The 10799-nt window shown below is 30.8% G+C and overlaps 1 protein-coding gene across 1 annotated transcript; it reads left to right on the top strand.

Annotated features, from left to right (window-relative positions):
• Positions 1–264: 264 nt before the first annotated feature.
• On the top strand, positions 265–9736 carry LOC107870688. The gene is made up of 7 exons (XM_047412149.1): positions 265–276; positions 4626–4655; positions 6351–6480; positions 6563–6740; positions 7050–7156; positions 7773–7930; positions 9408–9736. Exons 1-7 carry the CDS (start codon positions 265–267, stop codon positions 9513–9515), a joined length of 723 nt encoding a protein of 240 aa, XP_047268105.1. The 3' UTR covers positions 9516–9736.
• Positions 9737–10799: the final 1063 nt, after the last annotated feature.

The following is a 10799-nucleotide window of genomic DNA, read 5'->3' as shown; positions in this document are numbered from 1 at the left end:
GTTTGTAAAGTTAGCATAAGTTGAGAACAAAACAAAAAAATTAAAGATCCAAATAAATGTGGCGGTTGTTTCTACTTTGGACATACTATTGGTTCAATTTTTAGTGCATTTGCTCCATAGGCCATGAGGGAGACTCTGTGATTCATTCTAAGAGACACTTTCTCTTATCATACTTAATTTTTTCATACATGAGTTTTTTATATCTACTTAGGTGAAAAAGATATTGAACCATCTTGAATATTTGCTTGCGAGTGATACTTTATCATGGAAGAGCAGGTACACAATCACACAAGTTAAATCTCAGTTATGTCATCTCCATCTTCAGAGGAATAGGAATTATTTGAAAAAACTTTATGATGTTGATCTTGAATAATATGTTTTTCTATTCTTCTTGATGGGGAGCTAAATGAATTTCTTGTGAATTATTTTTTTCGTTCTATATTGATGAAACCTTTGCCTTAAAGTCACCTTATTAACATCAATGAGAAATCTAGAAAAGAAAGCATGTAGGCTTTCAATAGAGGAAACTATGATGGTTTTCTTGATAAATTGAGTGTATGATCAATCTAATTTATTTTTCTTTGCTTAACATCTAATATTTTCAAAGTTATTCTTTTTAGTATTCATGAATCCTATAATGAATTAATCAAACACTATAAGTTATGATGAAGCAATGAAACATCACTTTAAGAGGGTGTTTGGATTCACCTCTGCTACTATTCTAAAAAAAAGAGAGTGTTTGAATTGACTTTTTAAAAATAACTTGTAAGCTAATAGCTAAAATTCATAAATTGGAAACCCAAACGCCACATAATGATTTTTTTTTAATTAAAAAACTTAAAACTCAAAAGCACTTAAAATAAGACAATTCAAAGTTGGAAACACCCTGTAAGCTTTTCTTAAATCTCAATAAAAACAACAAATTTACAAATTTTCTATTCCCTTTGTCTCATTTCATCTAACTCCTTCCTCTTTAGTTTGTTCAAAAAAAATTATCTTTCTATATTTAAGAATAATTGAATTTTAGAGTTCTTATTTTACCATGACTTGAGTTTATAATTCATATTTATTTTTTCAAGTGTTAATCATATTTTTGAATAATTTAAACACATATATCCTCCTACGAGAGTTGTATAGCTCCCAGAATCAGTGGCACTTGCAAAGCAGGTTAATTTGCAATTTAAATTTATTTTTAGATTTACTTTCCAATTTGGTCACTTTTAAGTTTGTCTTTCTTGATGCTCTTTTCCTTCTAAAATTGTAGAATTGAGGTGGAAGAAAGGAATGACCAAGGACACCAAAAAGATATCTCACTTGCTGTTCCTCCCATGTTCAGTCCCATTTTGTGAGAATAAATTGGATATAATATTATTGTTGTAGCAATTATTGACTTGAAGTATTTATGCTCCTATGGCTTCTATTTTTGGTATAATACTAATTTTAAAAGAGAGGGATGGCCTTGGCTCAGTGGTAAGCTTGCTTACCGTGGTGTGCCAGGGTCGGGGGTTCGAAACGCCCCTCCAGCGAAGCTGGGGTGAGGGCGCGTAGGTCAGGCCCGGAGTGGTCCCCCTCCCCGACACCTATGGAGTAGGTATGAACCGGGTCATCCCCACTAATTTTTAAAAAGCCTGCGATATTTTGATTTGTACTACAAGGACAGTGAAAAAATATATATGGAAGATTAGACAGTTCATAACTATAATTTGATTTACTTAATGTCCTAGAGAAACCATAATAAGATTGAGTACCAACTATTCCTATGATATTCCTTCAAAATATTACTGATTATATTGTTAGCATTACTGTTGTCCTCTATAGGATCCGATACGAATTTGTTTTAATCAATCGTTATTTGGAGAAATGTGTAGGTTTCGTGGTATCAGGAAAAATTGTTGTTACATTATAATGATTTTCTTTTTTTTTAAAAAAAAATCTATATATGCTTCTTATCGATCATTGACTAGATATGTTTCTTTAAATATGATTTCTATCTTGTAAATAAGGTTCTGGTGCTCAAGAGTCTTGCATTATAATTTATAATTTATATAATGCATTTTATACTTAAGTTTAATAGCTATGTTTGACTTCTTTATTAACAGATAACAGAAACACCCAACTTTTGCTAGGTGGAGAAGGTGTATAAGGTTCTCTTCATGATTGATGTTATTGAAGGATTCACTTCAAGGTCTACAGAATGTGCTTAAAGATGAGTTGATAAGATGTCATGAACTCTTTAAGTCATTGTTTAATTACCACTAACATGAGGAGACTTATATGGCTAAAACTCTCAAAGGTTATAGCATGGATATAGGTCCAGCAAGAAGACCGTGCACATAACGAAACAATAACATCTTGGGATGAACTCAAAAGGAGGATTAGTTTAGACAATCTTGAGTTTATTATCAGGAGAAAATATGATAAGTCTAGCAAGGATTGTTTTGTTGGTTGTTGCTTGAGATTTGTGAAACTTGTTGTGCTTTCATTAAGATGCTAAGGATGTTGATGTAGTTCCTCTACTTTTTGCTCACTTAAGCACACTCCCAAAGATGCATTTCAACCTTGCAATTGAATCTGTTGTCACAAAATTAAGTGTGCTTTATTTTATTTTGCTTTATATACACTGCCATCCTTATGTCATCGTATAACATAAATATCAACCTTTAAAAGTAATTGCACTCTCTCCCACTTTTTTAATTACTTTACTCTCTCTCTATTAATATACATAACATAACCGACATATACATAGCATTCTGTGTGTATATGTGAGATTTTTGTAATATGTTTAGGGAATTGAGATTTTTTGTAATATTGAAAACATAAATTGTGTATTTGTGTAATTTTTAGTATTTTTTTTTTGTCAAAAACAGCATTAAATGTTGGGCCCATGGGCCATACCCTATCTAGTATATTATAGAAGAGTGAGTTGGAGGACGATCAAGGGCAAAATTGTCATTTCATAAAAAATTAAAAACATTAATTTATACGATATAACTTCAAAACAGATATAAGTGATTCCTCCATAATTTCAAAACTTCACATAATACATATCATTACAAAGATTTACAATACATATAATCTATGAAAACATACTTAATTACTAATTACCTATTAAAATAATTTTAAACAACTTATTTGAAATGTAATATTAACTACCTCATATTAAATTACTATAATATATATCAGGTTAACTTTTGTTAATTCTTTTGATTCTCTTTATTTGAGATAGTAAATTTTCTCATCAGGTAGACAAATCACCTTAAAAGAAATTTCTTGCTTACTATATTAAATTGATCTCCTATTTTTAACGTATATTGGATAAGACATGAAGACAATCCTTTAACATTATGATTCACTAAAACGACATTAGGTCCTTATTTTCTTTTGTTAAACACCCATAAAACGAATTAAATGTATTTAAAATCATTTATGTAGGGATGAGTATCATTTATTGCTTCGTTTGATTTTATAAAAAATGTTAATAAATAGATATTTATAATTTTAATCCATTCTCTTGTATAATTTTTAAATAAATTAGAAAAAAAATATTAAAATTAGTGTTTAATTTAAGAGAATGTGTTTGACCTGATGTTAAAATAAGCATAAAAGTATATGATATTTTAATATTAATTCTGAAAAGTTAAATAAGTTGTAAGCTATTATTTGATTTTATAAAAATAAGAAGTTATATTTTACTATATAGTGTGATTTCTACTTAAATCTCCCATTGTGTTTATTCAAAAATATTAATAATCATTTTTTTTTAAAAAATTAATTAAATAGCTATAAATATATTTAAAATTATAATATTGGGCCGTAAATGAGCCCTTCATTATCTAGTTATATATTTTTATTTTATAGAAAGGTGAAGCAAGGACAAACAAGGGCAAGAATGTAAATATACACATTATTGAGGGCAAAATAGTCCTTATGTCCGGCTGATATTTACCAATACTCATCACAAAATCAAACCGACAATTCGACTCTCATCTACGTTTTTCCTTTTCTTTAATCAATCGATCTGTCAACTTCTTCTTCTGTTTCAACATCGTCATCATCGTCTTTTCACTTAAGCTTTGAGATTGGGGTTTAAGAATTTAATTGGACTCTTATTTCAGATACATCTGGAGCAGAAGACAATTGAAAGTTTTGAAGGTCAGAGCTGAATATTGACATTGAGTAATTATGCTGTGTTTGAAAGTTATGTTTTCTAATTTAATCTACACTAATTTTGTTGGGTTGCTCTGTCTGTTGTATGCGGTGGTTATGGCTTGTGAGAAATTGTTGAATTTAATTTGATAATTTGAAATTTGATAATTTTATCCTTGTTTCTCCTCTTTTGAAATAATATCTGCATCTTCAACCGCTAATTTGTGGCTGAATTTTTTGTAAATGCATGTCAATGATTTTCAAGATTCTATCTGATTTTGTGTTTCCTTTAATTTTATTCTCTCCTCATTCTAATTTAGTATATTATGATGATTTTATTTTCACCTCTGTAATGTGAAATTTATAAATCAACCTTGTAGAATTTCAATTCATAACATTACTAATCATTCATAGTTTATTCTGTTGAAATATAATGGTGGTCATTTTGGATTTCACAAGCTTTTGTGGTCGTGTCGTAGAAATCTGAAAAATACTTTTGGCTCCTACTGGTAAGTTCTCGACCTTTTTTGGCTCTCTGTGTTCAGTTATAACACCAAATAGTAGTGCCTTATTATTCCATAATATTCTAAATAATACATGTGTGCTTTAAGAACAAATAAAACATTAAGATTACAAAAAATCGAATTTAATAAAAGGATTTTATGAAAGATTTGACAATCAGATGTCAAAAAAAGATGGGCGCAATCCAAATTGAGCAGTCAAGCAGACATTTATGTTTTTCATCAAAAAATATTTAGATGCCATGTCGCTTACAGAAAAAAATGCTAGCTGAAAAAAGGCAACACTTTTAAAACGACGTCGAATAGAACATTCTGTGTCAAGGCTTCGTCTCTGAAAATTCTGCTGCTAACCATTCTTGTCAAACTTGTTCTTCATTTGAACTTCGAAAGTTTATTGATTATGCAACTGCCTGCTATTTCATTGTATGGGGTGTATATCTCTTGGCCTTTCTCGACATGGGTTTATTCAGAAATATCGGATATACATATACCTCATCATGAAGATTAAAATTGAGAAGTTGAATTTAAAATTTGTCAAGGCAACGTTGAATCCTTTAGAGCCAGCTTCAGGAAATCTCTTAACAGAAAATTCTTTAGACAAAGGTCTAATGCAGGCTTTAGCAAAAGCAAAGAAGGGGAGGATATTTCAGAGTTGGTGTAGATACTGCAGTATCCTCCTGCCTTTGTTTGCACATGTGATACAAATATGTTTGAATCCTTACTATGATATGTAGCAGCATAATGTACTTACTAGAGCATATGTGCCTTCGAAATATCCTTCTAAGGAATCAAACTTGACATTGATTAGAAAAACTCCTTCTAAAGCTGCTTTTGGACATAAAAGTGTCAAAATTCTCAACAAAAACAAAAATTAAACTGATGAAAGATATCAAATTCTAGTTTTCAATTCAGGTAAAAGATATTAGGGAGCTTTCACCTGGATGTCTAGTATAAGGGAAATTGCACTTAGATAAAGAATGTTCGAATCAATAAAGGCTTCTTTTTAAGTAGCGGCTTTGTCTGATAGAAGGTCGTTTCCTCAAGCTCAAGTTTAGCTCGCTTCTTCTCATTTTGATTGAAGTAGGTGCTTGCAACTAGCCTAAAATTAAAAAATCTTTTCTGCATTGAGTCTTACTATTTTTGGTGCTGCTATTTCAAATTTATCAAATCGTGAAAAGCTTGATAATTACCTTCCCAAATGTGTGGCAAGAGTAATTATTACTGATTATTATTTGTGATGTGTCTTCTTTCTATCTGTGTTACATACTGATACTATGACATGATTTGTACATATTACAACCAATGAATTACTATTAAAATTGTGGATCTACACTTTGTAGTGCAATTAGTTAAGCATAGTCTATTAATCTCATTAGGCTTCGATTTTTAAAATTTGTTTTAGATCGTCTATGTGTAGATGAGATTATACGTAGCCGAGCACCTATGGCTATATGCCAGACCCGACTCTGCATTTGATTCTGTTTTTCATATCTCTGCATTTGATTCTGTTTTTCATATCTACCTTTCCTTAGATATACTAAAATCATGTATATGAAGACTTACCTTTTAAGATGATTGCTTGGCTGAACCTCAACATGAAGATCAAATATTTTGTCTCAACTAAAAATTGTGTTCAGCTCTGATTTATTTTATTTTGTGTCTCTTGCTTGCTAATTTTTTTAGCTTAGGAAATTCAGTTCCAGGGAAATTTTGCATCAAAAAAGTTCACACTGCCTTTTGAGTTCCAGGGAAATTTTGCATCAGAAAAGTTCACACTCCCTTTTGGGACTATTGACAGTAAACATCTTTAAAGGTAGGGTAACTTGAACTTGCATATGAAAATCATTTGAAAAGATATTCTTGATCTCGAAATTCACCATTTAAATTTTCTGTAGGTATTGTACTTGAAGCAAAAACATGTGTGGGATCATTTGCTCATGGTGAACAAGATGCAAAATCTTTTGCGTCTAAAAAAAATTCAAACCTACTTGTAAAGAACGACAACTTCATTAGGGGTATATTTTATTTGCAACATGATAACTGCAATCATGTTGGGACTAAGTCAATTGTGCGGTAATTGTTTGGTTATAATATGAGACAAATTCCACAATCTACCTATCACACTTCTTTTATTGGTGACACATCTTTGGGTTCCAGTCCCTTAATGTTCTTTCAACTGTAAATGAAAAAAATTATATTTCCTTTGTAGTAGTGTAACTATTGATGAGAGGCATAAAAGTACTCTCACAAATAAGTGAGAATAGAGTAAACTTTGTTAAATAATTATTATGGTACTTTATTCCATTTCACTATTGTCCATTTACAATGTATGTGGAGCGCAAAATTCTATTGTTGGATTGAAATGGGCCTATTGTTGTTTAGGCACATACGACAAGGATATCTTAAAATTCCTCCACTCCTACATCCTACCAATTTAATAGAGAGTCGTGCGAGCAGAGACCAAGCCTCATCTCCTCTCATAGAAACAGGTTAGTGTGTTAATATTGTTTGCCGCTCACATTTCTGCATTTACAAACATTATATGCTCAGAACTTACAACAACAACAACAAACCCAGTAAATTCCCACATCGTGGGGTCTGGGGAGGGTAGAGTGTACGCAGTCCATACCACTACCTCTAAAGAGGTAGAGGGGCTGTTTCCGATAGACCTCGGGCTCAAGACTATATGCTCATAACTTACTGGTCATATATGCATATGAAGAATTTTCAAGGTCAGTAAAAATTTTTCTTAGCTTTGATTGAATAATTCTAGCCAAAGGTTTAGACAAAGTCTAGATTCTAACTAAAAGTTTAAAACGTAAAGATGATCTACTTCTTCTTGGCACATGTAAATATTTTTCTTATCTAATTTGACAGCTGAAGCACATTAATTTTAGTATGTAGAGAGAAAAGAAGCTTGAATGATCATATAGTGTTGTAATGTGGTGTGTTAAATGCTACAAATGATTGAAAAACTGTGGTTTGTTAAATGTCATAAATATATTCCGGACCTTCTTCACTTATTGCATAAGAATATTATTTAGAGCATCTAAATTTGTTGAAATAACTGATAATACTATTTAGTTTACACTTTACGAAGCTCAGTGGCATCACCTTCCTCACTGAGTCTTGCACCTATTGAAGATGAAGCCCCAATCATTTTACTTGCTCGCCTGCTCACACTGCAATCACTTTGTACGCAGCAAGACAAAAAAAATGGTTCGGTGCTTCAGTTGTTAGCTAGAACAGATGTTGGTCCCCAGGTAACTACTTTTATCGTATCCTGTAAACTCTCTACTGTGCATTTTCTTCCTCCTTCCTTCTACTGTACAAGTTCTGAAAACTGTTATCTAAATTAATAGATACAAAACAAAATAATATACCAACGAAAAATGATATGTCTCAGGTATTCATGATTATCTATTACTACTTTTTGAAATGTATATTCTCTTATGCTTGCTTTCATTTGACATATTTGGAAGTTTGTATTTATTTATATTCCTCTGTGTCACTCTATTAAGTTATCAAAAATCTGTACAATTCTGTTAAAGATATTTGAGATATACCATGCAAATTGTTCTTTGCTACATATGTACGTAAAATAGACACCATACAGAGATAAAAGATGCCATTTGAGACTCTTCATCTTCTCTACTCTGGCCTCTAGGAGAAGAGAAGAATGGTTTTCCAAAAAGAACTACTTCATTTATTGTTGGTCACAAGTGGGCTCTCCATTAGTTCATTTACCATCTCTATTTGCTATATAGATACCTCACTATTGCTCATACCACTCATGGGCTTTGAGAATGACAAGAGAGCTCGGGTTGAAAGAATTATGCACGTAACAATAAGTAATGTATAGAAACGGATTCAAGATTTAAACTTGATGATTACACCTTTTAAACACTAATAGTTGAACAGTGTACTTTTGAAATTTAATATTTGCCTAATTGGTGGGGCCACCCTTGTTCAAAAGGAGTCCATTAACACCTCTTCATCGTAAAATTACACTATGTAGATAAATCAATCCTCAATTAACACCTCTTCGTCGTAAAATTACACTATGTAGATAAATCAATTCCCCTGGTTTCTTTGTGTGTTTATTTCTTTACATTTTGAACCTCTAAGTGAAAAACTTGATTTCCCCACCGATCGAAATTTCTGGTAGTTTCCATTTGTATATTTGTGTTTCGTGTTTGAGATACGGCTTAATTGGACTTCTAGAACAATTTTTAGTTCTATGTTTCTTCTATTATTTACCTTCTGTTTTTTTTTTTGGACATATGAATTATAATATGTCTTGTATAGAAAGATGTAATATGTTCTCAGAAAATTTATAATTATGCACTTTTCTGTATGGTCTCAACCTAGATCACGGTCTAACAGAGTTGTCTTCACCTCAGTTTAAAGCATGTTTTGCCTAAAACAAAAGCAAAAGAAATGCAACAGAGGTAACATCGAAAGAAGACCATGCCAAACCAAACTTCTCTGATGCCTTATATTTATTGGCAAAGTTCATTTTGATCGTTTATATATAGCTCTGAGTTATTGTGCATCATGTCACTACCTATTTTGACAACTTATTAAGTCTATTCGAATCCAGTAGTTGGATCACGAGCCCCAGAACTGAATCTGTAGCCTCTTTCTTTCTCTGTATGTTGTGAGCAGATGAATAAAATGTAAGATGACACAAAGCTTAGCTTATTAGAAGGTTTTGTAATTCTTTTATTGGTATTACAGTGGGATATAATGCACCAGAATATGCAACAGGGAGGGAAATTCTCGATCAAGTCGGACATCTTTAGCTTTGGAGTATTACTTTTGGAAATAAAAGCCACTAAACAGTGACCATTCGATTTACACAGGCCACTTAAAAGTGACCATTCGATATTGCATTCTGACATTGTCTTTTGTATGTACATATACTATTGTTTTAGCTACATATCCAGGATTTGAATTAAGGCTATTGTGTCCTGTCAAACCCATACCCTTGTTCGGCATTCTTCATGATGATAGTAATAATAGTCAAATAATAGTCGGTTCATAAATAAATGCTTATTTTGTTCAAACTAACGCCGTATTCAATATAATCCATCATTTTATCATATTATTATTTAGATTCATGTTTTTTTTTTTAATTTTATTGTTTGAGACAAACATAAGAACTATAAATTGAAATTAACGGGCATACTTATCTAGTTATATAGAAGAGTGAGTTGGAGGACGATCAAGGATATATTTGTCATTTTACATTTATATGGTACAATCATTAGTCAACAGTCATGTTAACAAAGAATTTCATTAACTATTTTTTTTTCCTAGCTTATGTGTCTACATTTTTTAAGTGGATTCATCACTTAGCTAACAACATTTTTACTTACAAGTCTCAACTTATTCAACTATATTACGTTACTTGCGAAGTAATATTTGAAATAAATTTAAATTAATAATCTGAATAACCTTCATGAAATCTATATATAGAATTAATTTTTTTTTTTTTATGTGATAAATGTGTCTCCGCCAAAATTTGCAATATTTCAAGCGTTTAATATTTAATTTTTTGTCCAAAAAATACTATCACGTATGAACTTTATGGGTCAAAATTTAAAGTTCTTAACCAATTTAAAGATTTTTTGTTCATTATTAAATAATTTTATAAAAAATATTATTAAATCAGTGTATAAATATTTACTAGAAATGAAAAAGAATTACATATGCACAATTTTTGTATTCACGTATGGATTGTTGGTGTAATTACAATTGATATGCATTCCAACTCGCAAAATAGATATTTAAAAGATAATTTTTTTAAAAAAGATTGAAGTACATTAAATGGTCAATGTAAAGAATTTTTATCATACTATATAAATACATTTATACGTAAGCTTTCATAAAAATTGAAATTTATAATTATAAACTAAGATATATATAACACTCTGCCTTTATTGTTTTTTATTTGCTCTATTTGGGTTGTGCTTATATTTTTAAGGGAAAATTATAAGAAGCGACAAATTTAAGACCATAATTACAATAAATAACAACACTCTCACAAAATTATACTTTGTAGCAAAAATAACATTTTTTTGCTCATAAATTTGAAATAGGCGTGTTTCACTCCCCCTCTCCTATTTT

This window comes from Capsicum annuum, chromosome 5, assembly GCF_002878395.1.
Source record: "Capsicum annuum cultivar UCD-10X-F1 chromosome 5, UCD10Xv1.1, whole genome shotgun sequence".
In the NCBI taxonomy this organism is placed as follows: domain Eukaryota; kingdom Viridiplantae; phylum Streptophyta; class Magnoliopsida; order Solanales; family Solanaceae; genus Capsicum; species Capsicum annuum.
The sequence above is the reverse complement of the archived record's forward strand: the minus strand, read 5'-3'. Positions and strand labels throughout refer to the sequence as shown.

Bases quoted from the DNA above. Each gene is read 5' to 3' on its own strand.
- LOC107870688 (XM_047412149.1), top strand. The intron at 4,656-6,350 runs GTAAGTTCTCGA...TAATTTTTTTAG, and splicing joins AATACTTTTGGCTCCTACTG to CTTAGGAAATTCAGTTCCAG. The intron at 6,741-7,049 runs GTAATTGTTTGG...ATTGTTGTTTAG, and splicing joins GGGACTAAGTCAATTGTGCG to GCACATACGACAAGGATATC.